Consider the following 19,965-nt stretch of genomic DNA (forward strand, 5'->3'; position numbering starts at 1 on the left):
CCTTACCCTTATATCTTTTAAAAAAGACATGACTGACTTGGCTAACTAGTGATACTATGATATTAAAATAAAGCATATATGAACTCAAAGAATCATTGGTTCACATTCTAAAATTCAAACTTTGTTTCTGCAAAATTATTTGATGTCCTTTTAATTCTTGTTTGTTCAATCAAGCTCCTATGCACTCAGTAACAACAATGTAGAGGAGAACTTTAAAATAGTGATAAAGTCCTTGTCCTCAAAAAGCTCACTACGATTACAAAGCTATGACACAAAACTGCAAAACATCCTGTAACAGCCAAGATTATACACCACATATGCCAATGGCATAATTTCTTCAAATCCCTTCATACTTCTCTTTCTACAAATACTAGTCTAAATTCAGGTATTAATCATCTAATGTTTATTTAGATTACTGTCTAGATTAGTTTTGTCAAATAGAAATATGAGGGTTACCACATAAGTAAATCTACATTTTTAGCAGCCATTAGAAACAAAAGGAAACTAGTGAAATTAATTTTAATAATATATTTTTCAACAGGGAACCGACACTAAAAAAATGTTATTGAGATATTTCACATTCTTTTACTCATAATAAGATTACAAAATTCAGTCTACAGTTTACACTTATGGCACATCTCAATACAAAGTAGCTCAACTTTAACTGTTCAATAGCTATGTGAGACCAGGGGCTACCATACTGAACCACTCTCTGTACTACTAAAACAGATAATTCCTAAAAAACATTAAATCTATGTACTTAACAAATATTTTGAAATGTATTACTTTTAAAAATACAGATTTGAGGACTTTCCTGGTGGCTTATTGGTCAAGAATCCACCTGTCAATTCAGGAGATACAAGTTTGATCCCTCATCTGGGAAGATCCCACACGCCACGGAGCAACTAAACCCAAATACCACAGCTATCGAGCCTCTGCTCTAGAGTCTGGGAGTGCAACTACTGCGCCCTGTGCACCCTAGGGCCCGTGCTCTTTAGCAAGAGAAGCCATGTCAATTAGAAGCCTGTGTGCTGCAACTACAGAGAGCCCGCGCACAGCAACAAAGACCCAACATGGCCAAAAATAAATAAATAAAACTATTTTTAAAAAAGAATCGATGTCTTTTCCAATGAGTCAGCTCTCTGCATCAGGTGGCCGAAGTATTGGAGCTTCACCTTCAGCATCCGTCCTTCCAGTGAATATTCTGGGTTGATTTCCTTTAGGATTGACTGGTCTGATCTCCTTGCAGTCCAAGGGACTTTGATGAGTCTTCTCCAGCATCACAGTTTGCAAACATCAATTCTTCAGCACTCAGCCTTCTTTATGGACCAACTCTCACATCCATTAAACAACTACTGGGAAGACCATAGCTTTGACTATACAGACATTTGTGGGAAAAGTGATGTCTTTACTTTTTAATACACTAAGTCTGTCATAGTTTTTTTTTTCCCCCCTAAGGAGCAAGCATCTTTTAATTTCATGGCTGCAGTCACCATCGGCTTTATTTTGGAGCCCAAGAAAATAAAGTCTGTCACTGTTTCCATTATTTTCCCATTTACTTGCCATGAAGTGACGGGACCAGATGCCATGATCTTTGTTTTTTGAATGCTGAGTTTTAAGCCAACTTTTTCACTCTCCTCTTTCACCTTCACCAACAGGCTCCTTAGTTCCTCTTTGCTTTCTGCCATTAGGGTGGTTTCATTTGTGTGTCTGAGGTTGTTGACATTTCTCCCTAAAATCTTCATTCCAACTTGTGATTTAGTCAGCCCGGTATATCACATGATATACTCTGCACGTAAGTTAAATAAACAGGTTGACAATGTACAGCCTTAACATACTCCTTTCCCAATTTTGAACCAGTCCACTGTTGCATGTCCGGTCCTAACTGTTGCTTCTTGACTGACATACAGTTTTCTCAGGAGGCAGGTAAGTTGGCCTGGTATTCCCATCTCTTGAAGAATTTTCCAGGTTGTTGTGATCTACAGCCAAAGGCTTTAGCATAGTCAATGAAACAGATGCTTTTTCCGGAATTCCCTTGCTTTTTCCATTTGATCAATGGCTGTTGGCAATTTGATATCTGGTTCCTCTGCCTTGTCTAAATCCAGCTTGAAGGATCCTGAGTATTACCTTGCTAGCATGTGAAATGAGGACAATTATGCGGTAGTTTGAGCATTCTTTGTCATTGCCCTTCCTTAGGTTTGGAATGAAAACTAACCTTTTCCAGTTCTGATATATGCTCATATACAACTTATTCTAAAGTTCTAGAATTGATCAAACTGTTATTATACTTCAGATTAGCTCACTACTCTTACTTTTTGATGTTTTAAAATCCTTGAAATCATATCATAGGCTGGAGCCATAAAATGGCAGCACAATAGCTGGAGCCTAAAAACATATATAAGTTAATATTGCATAAGTAATCACACTTTTTAAATGAACTAGTTACATATCACTTAAAATCACAACTGAAGAACAGTTATCTGTAATGTCTCCACATTTCTTTTCCCAATTACCCCTAAATATTTGTTAACCTAAAAGTGTTTTTCAATAACTATTAAAAGTTTATTAAAGTATAATATACATACAGAAAAAAAAAAAACATGTAAGTACCATAAACCGCTCAATTTTCACAAAAATAAACAGCACCCAGTACCCCTCTGTGTTCCCTTCAGTCTTTATGAAGTACTGCTAAGGGTAACCATGATCCTCACTTCTAACACCAAAGATTAAAACAACTATAGAATTTTAATGGCAAATAAAGAATATGAGCTATAAATCTACAACAGAATATATTTTTGCAGAATAAAATTAAACTAGTTTCTCAGGAAATAAAACTGTAATATAGCATGATCCAATTTTTATAGATTTTATTTATAAATATATTTTCTTACAGATTTTCCTTTTTTTTTTTAAGTACTTTTATGTTCAAAGACATCCTGGAATGTGAAATCAAGTGGGCCTTAGAAAGCATCACTAAGAACAAAGCTAGTGGAGGTGATGGAATTCCAGTTGAGCTATTTCAAATCCTGAAAGATGATGCTGTGAAAGTGCTGCACTCAATATGCCAGCAAATTTGGAAAACTCAGCAGTGGCCACAGGACTGGAAAGGGTCAGTTTTCATTCCAATCCCAAAGAAAGGAAATGCCAAAGAATGCTCAAACTACAGCACAATTGCACTCATCTCACACGCTAGTAAAGTAATGCTCAAAATTCTCCAAGCCAGGCTTCAGCAATATGTGAACTGTGAACTCCCAGATGTTCAAGCTGGTTTTAGAAAAGGCAGAGGAACCGGAGATCAAATTGCCAACATCCGCTGGATCATGGAAAAAGCAAGAGAGTTCCAGAAAAACATCTATTTCTGCTTTATTGACTATGCCAAAGCCTTTGATTGTGTGGATCACAATAAACTGTGGAAAATACTGAAAGAGATGGGAATACCAGACCACCTGACCTGCCTCTTGAGAAATCTGTATACAGGTTAAGAAGCAACAATTAGAACCAGACATGGAACAACAGCCTGTTCTCAAATTAAGGAAGGAGAACGTCAAGGCTGCATATTATCACCCTGCTTATTTAACATATATGCAGAGTACTTCATGTGATATGCCAGGCTGGATGAAGCACAAGCTGGAATCAAGATTGCCGGGAGAAATATCAGTAACTTCAGATACGCAGATGACACCACCGTTATGGCAGAAAGTGAAGAGGAACTACAGAGTTTCTTGATGAACATGAAAGAGGAGAGTGAAAAAGCTGGCTTAAGACTCAACATTGAAAAAACTAAGATCATGGCATCTGGTCCCATCACTTCATGGGAAATAGATGGGGAAACAATGAAAACAGTGACAGACTATTTTTTGGGGCTACAATATCACTGCAGATGGGGACTGCAGCCATGAAATTAAAAAGATGTTTGCTTCCTGGAAAAGCTATGACCACCCTTGACAGCATATTAAAAAGCAGACATTACTTTGCTAACAATGGTCCAACCAGTCAAAGCTATGATTTTTCCAGTAGTCACGTATGGATGTGAGAGGACTATAAAGAAAGCTGAGTGCCAAAGAACTGATGAACTGTGGTGTTGGAGAAGATTCTTGAGAGTCCCTTGGACTGCAAGGAGATCAAACCAGTCAATGCTCAAGGAAATCAGTCCTGAATATTCAGTGGAAGGACTGATGCTGAAGCTGAAGTTCCAATACTTTGGCCACCCGATGCAAAGCACTGACTCATTAGAAAAGACCCTGATGCTGGGAAAGACTGAAGGCAGGAGAAGCGGGAGACAGAGGATGATGGCTGGATGGCATCACCGACTCGATGGACATGAGTTTGAGCAAGCTCCGGGAGTTGGTGATGGACAGGGAAGCTGCCCTGCTGCAGTCCATGGGGTTGTAAAGAGTTGGACATGACTGAGTGACTGAACTGAACTGAATACACAAAAAGGGGTCTTAAAATATGCCCTCAAGTACAGTATTAAATAGTTCAAGTAAAAGTAAGGTGTGGAGTCATTATATGAAAGGCACCTATGGAAACAAAACAATGACACAGCCAAGACAGTAAGAGTGACTGACAACATCACTGCATTTACTGCCTATTATCTATCTACCCATACTACTGAGGTATAATAAACATTTTGGGCCATAACAATTGAGAACTCCACTGTCTATACAACCTCAAGTCTGCTGCTACTACACAGTAATGCATTTTTATTTATAAAGGCCACTTCTAGGTCTTTTCACACACACAAAACAAAGATTCCCTTGGCATCTAGTTTACTGAATAGGTTGCTCTTCAACGATCATTCTTAAGTTTTTATTTCTTTCCATGACCAAGAATTTGTACAATTTTAACTTTCAGGGTTTAATCTATGGCTTGGAAAGAATTTCTAGCTCACCTTCCCATCACAATTCTTAGAATAAATGTAAGAATTATTCCATCATAAGAACAACCAAAGTATTTGTTTTGAAAAGTCCAATTTAACATAAGGACAAGTTTTATTTTAAAATAGAAAGGGGGATACAGAACAGATGGAACACAGATGCTAAGAGACCCACAAAAACAATTTAAATCTAAAGAGGCCAAAGGAATAGAAGAATGAAGGAAAAAAAAGGAATAAGTAAGTCATTATCAACTCACAGCATACTATAAATTATGTATGTGGAAAAACACACATGGGCTAAAGACATATCTCATATGGAAAAGTTAAGACATAAAAAGGAAAGCTAATGAAAATAGTTTCAAACAAAATATAAATGGGATTCGTCAAACATATGGTCAACTTATGATTTAGTAGCATAAACCATATATGCAGCAATGTATAATAACATACATTTCATTCACCCAATACATTCCTATTGAGCACTTATGTGTAAGAGGCAAAAACGAATTCTAGTGCTTGACTAAAGAACCTTAAAATTGATAAGGTATCAGTTGATTCTTATGTTAAGCACCACTTTGGAAATGCGTCTTTTTTTTTTTTTTTTTTCCCCAGCTTTTACTGAATTTGTCACAATACTGTTTCTGGTCTACATTTCTTGGCCACAAGACATATGGGAACCCAGCTCCCCAAACAAGGATCGAAACCACACCCCCTGCACTGGAAGGTTAAGTCTCAACCACTGGACCTCTAGGGAAGTCTCCTGGAAACCAGCTCTTAAATAACAGAATAACTGTTTTCACCTGGTTATAATAAAATTCAGTAGACTCCACAAGTATTGATGTTATTATAATAACGTAGGGATGAAAATATACACGCATACACAAATATTAGATGAACTGCTCCAGTAAGAAAGCAAAACTTAGAAAAAGAACTGTGAATACCTTTAAGAAACTGATCAAATATATCAACAAGTCATTCACCTGGAATCTTCAGAATTAATTCACAGATTTCCAGATAACACACGATTGCCACCTATGTTTTAACAGTTCTAATTACATTTCTACATACATCACTGTTTTCAAAAATATAATTCATTGTAACTTTCACTGTCATATTCATACTGCCTTCAAAAACAGAAGAAAAAACAGCAATTGAGAATCATTTCATTTTTATTGTTTCACCTGTCATTTATCACCCAGGGAAAAGAGGTGGCAGCTCTAACTTCTGGCAGTCACTGATGGGCTCATTCTCATTTGTTCTGTGCTAAGAAACTAGACCAGGTCCACTAACACTTCACTGAACAGCAAGCAGGCTCTCCATCTCACACTGTATTCTAGCTATAGCTACAAACAGATCTCTCTCCTTAGCATCATTCCTGCTCCCACCAGCGTACATTCCGTGAGGCAGAGATGGTTCTCCCTCAATAAATGCTTGTTTGATGCATGAAAGAAGTCCTGCAATAAAGTGAGATATTACTGTTATTTTCTATAGTTCATCATGACTTTCTCTCCAGTAAGGTACTCTAGGTTGATCTTTGTTAATTCTTCCTTCTTTTCCACGGCAAGAAAGGGAATTCTTAGTCCTGAAAACCTTTCAGGATTAGTCCTTCAAATGTATATATATCCCTTTTCTAAGTGACCTGGTCATTTTTGACAAACAGTTTTAAGATTTAATGAAGCTATTCTTCAACAACAGCAGGAATCCAAAACTTTTCTGGATTAGCCTCAATAAAGACAAATAATTTTTCCCAAAAGACAATGGGGTAATTTCTTATTTACAAAGAGCTGCTTTTACACAAAGAACTCTTACAATTTAACACCAAGAAAGGAAAATATTATAAACAGAAAAATAAAAATCTTAAAAAGAAAACAGTAAATAGAAAAAGGTACAAAGCACATAAAACAAGCACATTTCAAACAATGTTAATGTCCCATAAACATGAAGAAAAACTCAATTAAAATAATGTAAAATCACTTTTTTCACCTATCAAACTGACCGGTTTTATTGGGATATTCATATATCACTGAATAATAAGTTTAAGGTGTATAAAACATAATGATTTGACTTACAGGTATCACAAACTGTCCATCATCTTATATAAACACAAAATTTTTTCTTAACTAGTGCTGCTTGGCAAAGGTGAAGTAAATAGGTACTTCTACACAATGATAATGAGTATAAACTGATGGCCTTCAGTTTAGTTCAGTCGCTCAATTGTGTCCGACTCTTTGCGACCCCATGAATCACAGCACGCCAGGCCTCCCTGTCACCAACTCCCGGAGTTCACTCAAACTCACGTCCATCGAGTCGGTGATGCCATCCAGCCATCTCATCCTCTGTTGTCCCCTTCTCCTCCTGCCCCCAATCCCTCCCAGCATCAGAGTCTTCTCTAATGAGTCAACTGAAGGGCAATTTAACAACACACTGAAAAAATATTAAAACCCATCATTCCTTTTATCCCACAATTCCACCAGTAGGATTTAATAAAAAGAAAACCAAGTCTGCACAAAAATGGGTCTTCACCCCATATTATTCTTTTTCTGCAAAAAACGGGTCTTCACCCTATATTATTCTTTTTCTATATTATTTTTAATAGTAAAAAACTATATGTTTAATAATGAAAATTAGTTAAATTTGGGTATATTAAGAAATGGAAGATTATGAAGTCATTAAAAATTATGTTTGTGTGCATACGTGCTAAGTCACTTTAGTCATGTGCGACTCTGCAACTCCACGGACTCTAGCCCACCAGGCTCCTCTGTCCATGGGATTCTCCAGGCAAAAATACTGGAGCGGTTGCCATGCCCTCCTCCAGGGAGTCTTGCCAAGCCAAGGACTGAACCCACGTCTCTTACATCTCCTGCACTGGCCAAGTGGGTTCTTTACCACTAGCGCCACCTGGGAAGCCCCCTCAAAATCATGTTTAAATAATAGTTAACTTCACAGGCAAAATTTTCAAAATACGTTGGAGGAAAACTGCAAATTGATATATGTAAGTGTAAACCTATAAAAGAATCCCAAGTTTGACGTATAATGTATACTGTGCATATGTATATGTAAACACACACACATTTATGTGTATACATCTGTTATGTTTGTATGTATTCACACATATACACACATACAAGGATCTTAAAACAAGAGAAATTGTTTATAAGTTTATATGAGAAAGAGTTTGATTTCCCAGTTCTCTTACCCTCACCCCAAACATTCAAGTGATCATTTCAATCTCACCCCTTAAGGCAAACACTGAACATTCATTTTCTGAAAAAAGTGAACAGGCCTAAGACTCAGATATCCTGCTGCTGCTGCTGCTAAGTCGCTTCAGTCATGTCCAACTCTTTGAGACCCCATGGACTGCAGTCTACCAGGCTCCTCCACCCATGGGATTTTCCAGGCAAGAGTACTGGAGTGGGTAGCGACAGCCTTCTCCCAGATACCCTAGGCAAGGTAAATACAAGCTGATTGTACTTTCCTAAAATATTTAAGCTGAACTGCATCAGAAAATTTTTAAAAAGAGAACTTTTGAAAATTAAAAATACAACAGCAAAACTAATAGGCTTAATTAAAAGACCAAAAGAGATCAAGTTTAGATAATCTTCCAGAAAGCAGAGCAACAGAAAAAGAAGTGAGAAGTAGCAGAAAATAAAGCAACCCAAAGGATCTATTCAGGAGTTCCAGTATCAAGCAAACTCAAATTTCACAAAAAAGAAACAACTGTATAAGAAAAATATCAATCAATAAATGCTGCTGCTAAGTCACTTCAATCGTGTCCGACTCTGTGACCCCATAGATGGCAGCCCACCAGGCTCCCCCGTCCCTCGGATTCTCCAGGCAAGAACACTGGAGTGGGTTGCCATTTCCTTCTCCAATAATCAATAAATAAATCCCCCCCCAAAAAATCAGTCTCCAAAGTGCAGATTCTTTAACGGACAAGTACAAAGAATGGCATTCAGCACTGTAGCCCCCTTCCCCCACACTCTACCCACCTTGCACCAGCACACCCTCACGAAACTGCAGTACGCTGGGGATAAAGACAAGACTCGAAAAGCCTCCAAAGGAGGAGAAGATAAAAAATATATATATATATCAGGTAACAATGTGTAACTGGACTCTTCAACGTAATACTAGACGCTAGAAAGCAGTACTGCAGCAGTGCCTTTACAATTCAGAATGAAAATGTTTTCTAACCTAGAACTCTAGAATCTGCCAAACTATGAATCAAGAATGTAGGAAGACATTTTAAGATAAGCAAAAGTTCAAAATTTTTATCATGCATGCATCCTGTTTTAGGAAGTTACTTGAGGGTATGCTGAAGTAAAGGAGTACACAAAGAAGGAAGAAGACTTGAGACATAGGAAACAGGACCCAGAGCGCAGAAGAGCAACACAAGAAAATATCAGTATGAAAGCTGTGCAGCTGGCTCAAAGGGTAACAGAATGGGTCAGAAATAAGAATGGAGAACTGTAGAAAAAATATTCCCAGGAATAAAGGAGAATCACCAGACTACCTCATCACAGAACAGAGAAGACAGAAAATGAAGTCATAAGTATATATGTAAATGAAAAAGAGGCAATTTTTAACTTTCTAAAAACCAAGAAAGGACTTCTGATCTGCACTGAACAGTATTTGCAAAGTCAATAAGGCCTGATTATTGCTTAATAATCTTAATAACCCAAGTTAGGTTTATGAAATTATTAGAGATAAGAAGGAAGCTAAATTATAGAAGTGATCAATTCTTATTTATCCTAACCAGAATAACCTGAGATATGCAGATGACACCACCCTTATGGCAGAAAGTGAAGAACTAAAGAGCCTCTTGATGAAAGTGAAAGAGAGTGAAAAAGTTAGCTTGAAGCTCAACATTCAGAAAATGAAGATCATGGTATCCAGTCCTATCACTTCATGGCAAATAGATCGGGAAACAGTGGCTGACTTTATTTTCCTGGGCTCCAAAATCACTGTGGATGGTGACTGCAGCCATGAAATTAAAAGACGCTTACTCCTTGGAAGGAAAGTTATGACCAACCTAGACAGCATATTACAAAGCAGAGACATTACTTTGCCAACAAAGGTCCGACTAGTCAAGGCTATGGTTTTTCCAGTAGTCATGTATGGATGTGAGAGTTGGACTATAAAGAAAGCTGAGCGCCAAAGAATTGATGCTTTTGAACTGTGGTGTTGGAGAAGACTCTTGAGAGTCCCTTGGACTGAAAGGAGATCCAACCAGTCTATCTTAAAGGAGAGCAGTCCTGGGTGTTCATTGGAAGGACTGAGGTTGAAGCTGGAACTCCAATATTTTAGCCACCTGATGCGAAGAGCTGACTCATTTGAAAAGACCCTGATGCTGGCAAAGACTGAGGGCGAGAGGAGAAGGGGACGACAAAGGATGAGATGGTTGGATGGCATCACCAACTCAGCAGACATGAGTTTGGGTGGACTCTGGGAGTTGGTGATGGATAGGGAGGCCCGACATGCTGTGGTTCATGGGGTTGCAAAGAGTCAGGTACAACTGAGCGACTGAACTGAACTGAAATGGCTAATTCAAGCAGGGATCAAGAAGTTAATACTAAAGTCTTTAGGTAAAAGACAATTGGCAAAGTAGATATTCGCAAAGTTTCACCCCACAGATTATAAACTAAATACAAGGTGAAAAATAAACTATTAAAATGGTGACACTGGTCATCTCAACCAAGTGATCAAATGTAACATGATTTCTTACAACAAAATCTGAATATTACAGGCCTCCTGATGGGCTATAATATGAAGCACATCTGTGACATATTCTCACCAAATCTATTTAATCTGAAATCAATCATGCCTTTAAACCTCACTTTCAGTTTATAAGAAATACATAGGAACAAATTCAATGCTACGACAATAAAGCAACCCTTTAAAAATCATAAAAATAGAAAAATATATAACAAATATCTTAAACTGGTATTTTCAAAAAGTCAACTTATCATATGGAAAATGTAACCAGAATAATTTTAGATTAAAAAAAAAAAAACAGAAAATGTTTCAGTATGATGAGGGGTTTGAGGGAAACTGGAAGAACTTGCGTATGGACTGGCTATATTAAGTTTCTTAAATGTTCTATTATTATGGTTATGTAGTTAATTGTAGGACATGATGGCTGGAATATGCAAGAATGAAGTGCCATGATGTCTACAACTCAGTTTCAAATGATTCAACGAAAATACATGATAAAATATTGACATAAAAAAATATATTAACATAGAAGGAATGCAGTAAGGAAAATCTACACAAGATCATCATGTTGTTCTTTCAACTTCTCTGAATTCTAAATTTTTTTATAATAAAAAGTTAGGGGAAAAATAATTTGTAAAAATAAAAGTTCATCTTTACTCTCTTTCTGTTATCACAGTGTAAAAGGAAAAAAATCAAGTTAACTGAAGCACTGTGTAAAAAAGTAGTCTTAGATCTTAGCAGAGACAGGGTTGATTCAAATTCTTCAGACATTAGCTATGCAATTCTGAAAATGATAAACAAATCTCCAAGTATTAATGGAAAAATATTAAGCTAACACCATGGCACCTGACAAGCACTCAATAAAAGCCTTTTCTTTCTCCCACCAAACCCCTCATTTTTTTTCCCCTTATATTGATGTGGTTGAATGCACACTGACTTTGCAAATATCTCATCAATTAGCTGTTATGGGGGTTTGTTTGCTTACTTATTTAGTTTTCAGATACTAAAGAGTTAACCTTAAAAATGACAACAATAAAACAACAAAGCTAACCTAACCTCTGGGGACTGCTGGTGGAAATGTAAAATGGTGCAACTGCTATAAAAATAGTTATGGGCAAACTATAAATGTAACAACAATAATAAAATTATTATAGCATTCAACAATTCTACTTCTGAGGTATACACCCAAAAGAATTGAAAGCAGAGATTCAACTGGGTATCTGTACACCCTGTTCATAGCAGCATTATTCATTATAGACAAAAAAATAGAAGAACTCAGGCATCTATCAAAGAATGAATGCATAAACTAAATATGGTATATACGTATAATGGAATATTACTCAGCCTTCAGAAAGGAAATTCTGACACATGCTGCAACATGGATGAACTCTGAAGACATTATACTAAATGAAGTAAGTCTGTCACAAAAGGACAAATACTTTGATTCCACTCATACAAGGTACTTAAGAGTCATCAAATTCAGACAGAAAGTAGAATGGTGGTGGGCTAGGTAGGGCTGGGGTGAGCAGTGGGGAAGCAAAAGAGGAGTAATTCTTTAATGGGTATGGAGTTTCAGTTTGGGAAGAAGAAAAAAGTTCTGAAAATGGCTGGTGCAGTGGTGGTGGTTGCATAACAATTTGAGTGTACTTAATGCCAGTATTCTATACACTTAAGAATGACTAAAACGCCTGTATGCGCGACAGCAAAAGAGACACAGATGTATAGAACAGTCTTTTGGACTCTGTGGGAGAGGGCGAGGGTGGGATGATTTGGGAGAATAGCATTGAAACATGTATAATATCATATGTGAAACAAATCGCCAGTCCAGGTTCGATGCAGGATACAGGATGCTCGGAGCTGGTGCACTGGGATGACCCAGAGGGGTGGTACAGGGAGGGAAGTGGGAGGGGGGTTCAGGATGGGGAACACATGTACACCCATGGCGGATTCATGCTGATGTGTGGCAAAACCAATACAATATTGTAAAGTAATTAGCCTCCAGAATTTTTTAAAAAAAGAATGACTAAAATTGTAAATTTCATGTTGTGTATTTTACTAGAATTTAAGAAAATAATTTTTAAAAAAGAATCTAAAAAATACATAAGCTTATTTATTTCAGGAGATACTGAAATACTGTTTCTGATAGTTTGGGAGTGGAAGAAAACTGCCGTCTTTAAAAGTATTTGTTCAGTCCCTCAGTTCTGTCCAACTCTTCGCAGACCCAGGGACTGTAAGCCGCCAGGCTCCTCTGCCTATGGAATTTTCCAGGCAAGAATACTGGAGTGGCGTGCCATTTCCTACTCCAGGGGACCTTCCTGACCCAGGGATCCAATCCACATCTCTCAGGACTCCTGCACTGGCAGGCAAATTCTTTACCACTAGCGCCACCTGGGAAGCCCCTCTTTAAAGTACCAATATATATACTGAATTGTTTAAATTTTATAAGCATTATTCTATAATGAAAAGAAAATTCAATGCTCATTATTTGGGGGTCAATGATATATATTCAGCATATGCTTTAAAATACTTGAGCAAAAAACAAAAATAAGCAGAGGAGAAGAAACAAAACATGAATTGTAAATTGTTGGTAATTGTTGAAAACAGGATGATGGATAGATCCAGAAGTCATATGGCTCTGGTTTCCTTAGTATTAGATTTTTTCATGATAAAAAGTTAAATATTTTCAACCTACAATTAAAAAAAATAACATGTATAAAGCTTAATGTATTCAAAATAATGTTTAAAGAGATTAAAAATTACTTTAGTTGGTAAGAATGTACTTTTATTATTAATTCTCCTTAATCACACACAAAAAAAATTTTACATAAGCCACAATTATTTCATCAGAATTCTTTTTACTGTAGTTCAGTTGCTCAGTTGTGTCTGACTCTTTGTGACCCCACTGACTACAGCAAGCCAGGCCTCCCTGTCCATCACCAACTCCCAGAGCTTACTCAAACTCACGTCGATTGAGTCGGTGACACCATCCAACTATCTCATCCTCTGTCGTCCCCTTGTCCTCCTGCCTTCAATCTTTCCCAGCATCAGGGTCTTTTCCAACAAGTCAGTCCTTCATATCAGGGGACCAAAGTATTGGCGTTTCAGCTTCAACATCAGTCCTTCCAATGAATATTCAGGACTGATCTTCTTTAGGATGGACTGGTTGGATCTCCTTGCTGTCCAAGGGACTCTGACAAGTCTTCTCCAACACCACAGTTCAAAAGTATCAATTCTTTGGTGCTCAGCTTTCTTTACAGTCCAACTCTCACATCCATACATGACTACTGGAAAAACCATAGCTTCGACTAGACGGACCTTTGTTGGCAAAGTAATGTCTCTGCTTTTTAATATGCTGTCTAAGTTGGTCATAGCTTTTCTTCTAAGGAGTAAGTGTCTTTAATTTCATGGCTGAAGTCACCATCTGTAGTGATTTTGGAGCCCAAAAAAATATTCTCTCATTGTTTCCCCATCTATTTGCCATGAAGTGATGGGACCAGATGCCATGATCTTAGGTTTCTGAATGTTGAGTTTTAAGCCAAGTTTTTCACTCTCCTCTTTCACTTTTATCAAGAGGCTCTTTACTTCTTTGCTTTCTGCCATAAGAGTGGTGTCATCTGCATATCTGAGGTTTTTGATATTTCTCCCAGCAATCTTGATTTACTCTAAAACCAAGTACTATTTTTTCAATATCCTATTTATATAGTTTATCTATAATTTGAAATTTTTAATTCATTTGAGGATGGTGAAAAATGAATGAGTTACTATTAACTGTAATATAAACTTCTGAAATATAAACTTCTTTGAACAAGTTAGTATGGCTCATACTAATACCAAAAATTCTGGTATACCAGAAACCTGGATACCAATGGGAAAACTATACAGGTTATACCTACCCATGAATTAAGTCAAACTAAATGTCTTCAATGTCTTCTATAGGAAAGAAGAGTTAGGGACTAACATCCCTATAAACGCCTACAATATGCCAGGTTCAGGTAATTTCACGCTGTGAAAAGGAATACCTATAATAACAGATGAGTATGAGCTCAAAAAGATTAAGGCATTTCACCACCAGTGTCCCACAAATAGGCACAAATCAAAATAAGGCTAAAATTTAAGATATTTTCTTGAAAAACAGACCCTAACAATAAGGGGAAGGAAAAAAAAAATTGAAAACATAAATTCCATATTTAATATAACTATGTGAAATTATAATTTTAACCTGAAATACAACTTACAAAGACAGAAAGCTGATGGTGGAATAGTAAATGACTTAGCATAATGAAAGAAGGTTAATATAAATCCTTATAGAAAGAAATAATAAGAAACAACTCTGTTTACACCACAGTACCTCAGAAAGGCTTAGAAATTCGAAGTGCTGGGAGAGGCAAGATGACAGAACCATACTGCCTCACCCTCCCCACCTCTCCACACGCCCCCTCCTCCTCACACACACACTAAGGGAATGAGAGGTATTCTGCAAAACTGAATCAGAGTGTGGCTCCAGTCTCGGATGACACACACAGAAAAAGGGAGAAATTACATGTTGGTATGAAAACAGGCAGATTTACTGAAAACTTATAAATCAGTGAGATTTGTAGCTTTCTTCTCATATCCAGCATCAGAACCCTGACATCAAAACTCATTACTTCTGCCAATCCTCTTCTCTCTCCACTATTCCGTTTATACAGATGAACAGAAAAATGAAGGAAGAAACTGAAAGCCCTCTTACCAACCACCTAGAGGAAAACAGACAAACAAAAGATAAAAAATAAGGGAGTTCAGTAGTCACTAAGCTATGAGAGGGCTTCCCAGGTGGCTCAACAGTAAAAAAATCTGCCTGCGAATCCTAGAGACACAGGTTCAATCCCTGGATCAGGAAGAAACCCTGTAGGAGCAAATGGCAACTCATTCCAGTATTCTTGCCTGGAAAATCCCATGGACAGAGAAGCCTGGGGGACTATACAGTCTATGGGTTGCAAAGAGTCAGACAGGACTTAGTGACTGGGCACTCACGCATGCTCATGCATGCCCAGTGAGCTTTCAATCATTCTCTTGATTATAAAGGCACTGCGAAGGATCACACAGATCTGAAGAAAGCTTTGAGCAAAAAGAAAGAGACCAAAACAAACAGGAAAAAAGTTAGAGGAAGCAGATACAATGCAAGGCATGGAAGAACATGCCAAAGAAACTATAATTAATATCCTTGAAGAGATAACAGAAGATGCTGTACCTGTGAAAAAGAAATAAAATGCTATAATATAGACAGAGAAGAGCTCATAAAACATTTTTTTAAAAAGACATCTGAAATTTTACAACTTGGTTAAAGGACTGAAATCTCCCAAATAGAACAGAAGACAGCTGTTTGGAAATCAAAGTTCTCAACATCAATACTGGAAGCCAGGCAATAAGGTAATACTTCCAAACTTTTAACGGAAAATAATTTCCAATACAGAAATCTCTCAACAGCCCAACAGTCAAGTGTGAGGGTAGAAATAAACCTTCCCAAGCAAGCCAAAATGAAGGAACAAACCAAAAGGAAGGCATGGGATCCAGGAAAAAAGGACTCAACAAAAGCGAAACAAACTCCCAGAATGTCCCAAGATGACAGCTTTGAGGCAGGCCTAAACAGAGAACAAACCAGAATAAAGCGGGAAGAAAGACAGCTATAGAAGGGATGACTACAGGAATAAATGGAACTGCTAAGTTCATCTGACAGATTTGACCATGTGGAAAATTGTACTGAGAAGCATTTTATAGAGCTGCTAGAGGGCAGAGAGAGACAAAACTTAGCAAATGAAAAAACAAAGTATGGAAAACAAAAGGTTACACAATAAAATAAAATCACAGTAAACTACTATCTCACCAGTGACAAATATTTGGTCAGAATGATGAATACTCTTAACCTGAATTTAATCTAAAATTGCAAAATAACAGTATTAGAAAGATGAAGAAAAAGCCCAGTTTGAAAAATCTTTGAACATCTATCCCTTTAAAATCACTGATATTTACATTTATCAAATTATTCAATTCTAAGGAAAGCCTCTATTTTCATTAAATTCTTTAACCACACTTTCAAGGTGAAAAATTAGTGAAATGTCCTGGTTTTGTTCCTTTGCAAGGTCATTCTAAGGAACTAAGTTAATAAAGGCAAAGCAAAAATGCTAACAAAAATCAGAAAATCGGTACAAGTTTTATTGGTAACTGGATTCAGTTAAGGCAGCTTGCTATCTAGTAATATGTCTATTCTATTTTTTGCTGTAAGTTAAATGGCGGACACCAGCAAATATTCATTTTTATCTTCTACACTTATCAGTTAATAATCAGTCTTACAGGAAAATGGGCTGTGAACTCTTTAGATTACCTCTTTATACAGCAAAACTTGCTTATTCATAATTTTAAAAATCTAAGATGTTTTCCACTTTTTCTTTTTATAAGAAAGAAATTTAACTTTTACTTGATGACTAAGGCTATCATGCAAGTCAACTCCAGCACTATGACAAGATGGCCTCAGAGTTTTTAGGTGTGTGAGGCATCACTCCTTATACTTAATGGGCTGAGACTGGTAAATTCTTATAATCCCCCTGTCCATCACTTTTAACTTTCAGATATGCTGTCAACAGATCTGTCCTCAATCTGGACTGACCCATCTTTTATAAGGTTTTTTTTTTTTTAAAAATCATGCTTCTGACTCAAGTAACATTTACTAAATGCCCTACTTTTCACACACACACTTTCATTTAATCCAAATAACTTCTGCTGGAATGGTAGCCAATGTAAAAATGCAGCAGTTCTGACTGAAAACTTATTTTAAAAAAACTCTACTAATAAATACAGGAGCTTAATTGTTTAATGGAGTTTGGGGGCTCGATCAGATTTTCATCATGAAATTTACCATCAAGACACTAAAAGCAATCCTCCTCAATGACTTTTAGTTTTCTCTCTATAAAAACAGCATTTCCATCCAAGAAAGAGAAAATTTTACCATAGTATTACTATCTTGTCACTACTCAAAAAACCTATAAATCATGAAAAAACATCTTAATGTAAAAGCTATCATTGCTTATATTCAGGCTTAATAATGTAAACTATAGCCTTCAGAGGATTCTAAATGCAATTTAAGATTAGAAAACTTCTTCTTTAACAGCCATTTCACTTTAAAAGTGATTTATGTGCTCCAGTTTTTGAGTTAGAATTATTAAAGATCCTTATTTATTTTCAGCCATTCCAATACGTTGACAATGTTATATTCATATTCACTTCCTCAAAGAACTTAGAAGTGCAATTACACTGTTTACACATCACAAGTAAGACTAATATTGAGCTGTAAATGCGGACTTCCAGGCACTTTCAACTTTTAAATGTAATTATTCAAACAAAATTGCTTTAAAACAAAAATCACCTAAAATCTCAGACTAAAAGTACTACAAATCCCATCCTCAAAACCACTTTTCTAGAAACAAAACTCTTCAAATCTGTGAGATCTTTTATCTTGTGCCAGAGTACCTGACGGCTATGCTTAGATATCAAAAATTTGCTACAGGCAGGCCATAGAAGTAACACTGTTGTTACATACTCATGTGCAGCATTTTTTTAAAACTACGAAAAAATACAGAGAATTTTTCATGATCTAAGGTACCATTAGATTAGTAATGCTTGACATTTCATTTTTTTCCTAAAACATACTTTGACAACACCGTGTATCAATGTACATTTATAATAAAGATCATTACGTGCTTTCAGCTTCTGATCACATAAAAATCTAATTTTCAACCAGTCTCCACGTGTACCACTCTCAAAACATTGTGCATGAAATGGCTAAACAGGACTATCTATTTTACAAAAATACTTTCTGAAAATTATATATGCTTAGCCTACATTTTAAAAGAAGACCGTGTAGTCCTGTCTGCAAAGAGTGCTTAAGAATGTGCCTTTCTCACAAGAATGTAAACCAATTATCCTCCATTTAAAAATAAATTTTAAAAAATAAAGAGTAACGAATCTGCCATTCTCTGATGCTAAAACATTCTGCAGCCAAGTATTTGGTCTGGCCAAAAAAAAAGTCAATGTTCCTGACTTTATCATTTGCTGCAAGAAAGAAAAAAAAAAGAATATGGCTGAAAATTCTTTTTGAAGGGTGATATTTCAGAGAGGACCACTCAAAATACTTAAGGGAGAGAAGTGTGGAGGGAGGGTACCTTATGAAACAGCACACTCCAGGCCCTGCACACTACCTCATTTCCCTAATAGGGATGAAAAGCTCAGGCCTCTGGTAGCTTCCAGCTGACGCCAATACTCTCCACACCCCTTTTCTTGATAGGATTTTCTGGCGTTGGGAGCCAATGTCACAAATATAAATTCGTGACCATGTCTAAACGGTCTAATAGTCAAGCACATCTTTTACAAGACCAAACCTTTCCCGATCCCGTCTCCTCAAATCTCCCTCCATAGCCAAACACACCCAGGCGGGTCCTCTAGATCGAGTTCTACAAACCCTGCCGCGCATTAACTAGGAGGCAAAAACGATACAGAAAATGAGTTTCGGCCATTCCCCACTCTGCGACCGAAATTACAGGCTCCATTTCCTGTCCCCACGGGGACCGCAAAACAGCCTGCAGTGAACGGGAAGCCTCCCGCCCGCTCCCGGCTGGCGCACGCGGCCCCCGCACGCCCCTAGCCCGCGCCCCGCGGGCGCGAGCTCGTGCCTGGGACCCCGGGCGCCCTCCCCTCCCCGCTGCCGGCTTCGGCACCCACCTCGCGGCAGCGGCTTCATCTCCCCGTTCTCCTCGCGCGAGGCCCCGCCAGCTTCGCCCGCCCCGCCGAGACCGTGCCTCCGTCTTTCCTTCTCTCGCTTCTCCTTGGGTCTGCGCGGCTTGGCGCCGGCCGAGGCGGCGGCGGCGGCGGCGGCGGCGGGCAGCAGGAGATGGTGAGGCTGAGCGTGTAGCAGCGTAGGAGGCACCAGCAGTTTGCGCGGCACCGGCTGAGAGGAGGAAGCAGAGACAGAGGAGGGGACGGCCGTGCCAGCGGAGAAGGAGAAACTGCTCCGAGCAGACGACGGGGAGGGGGCAGCGGACAGAGCGGCAAAGCTCCAAGACCCAGGGCTGCCATAGCTCTGAGGCGAAGGTGCGGCGGGAGACTGCAGCTGCCTGCTGTTACCGCTGCTGGCTCCTTCTCCGTTCAGTCTACGCGGCGCCTTCTTCTCCTCAGTCCGGATCTTCTTGGCGGACAGAGGACCCGGCGGGTCCCGGGGTGGGGCTTGCACTTTGCCGAACGATTCTTTCTCCGAGACGGCGGCAGGGGCGCCTTGCATTAGGCTCGGCGGTTCCGCCATTTTGCGCTCCTGTTGTATTTACTCTCCTCGGCTCCCGGGCGCGGGGCAG

At 38.2% G+C, this 19,965-nt stretch overlaps 1 protein-coding gene across 1 annotated transcript in view; it reads right to left on the bottom strand.

Moving 5' to 3' along the window:
• RSBN1L (round spermatid basic protein 1 like) overlaps positions 1–19,962 on the bottom strand; it is a 65,266-nt gene extending 45,304 nt beyond the window's left edge. Inside the window, exon 1 of the mRNA XM_040260752.1 lies at positions 19,340–19,962. Coding sequence (XP_040116686.1) covers positions 19,340–19,916 — 577 coding nt within the window. The 5' untranslated portion in view covers positions 19,917–19,962. The remainder of the gene's footprint in view (positions 1–19,339) is intronic.
• Between the last annotated feature and the right edge of the window lie 3 nt (positions 19,963–19,965).

The sequence above is a fragment of the Oryx dammah genome, unplaced genomic scaffold, assembly GCF_014754425.2.
Source record: "Oryx dammah isolate SB20612 unplaced genomic scaffold, SCBI_Odam_1.1 HiC_scaffold_18, whole genome shotgun sequence".
NCBI lineage: Eukaryota > Metazoa > Chordata > Mammalia > Artiodactyla > Bovidae > Oryx > Oryx dammah.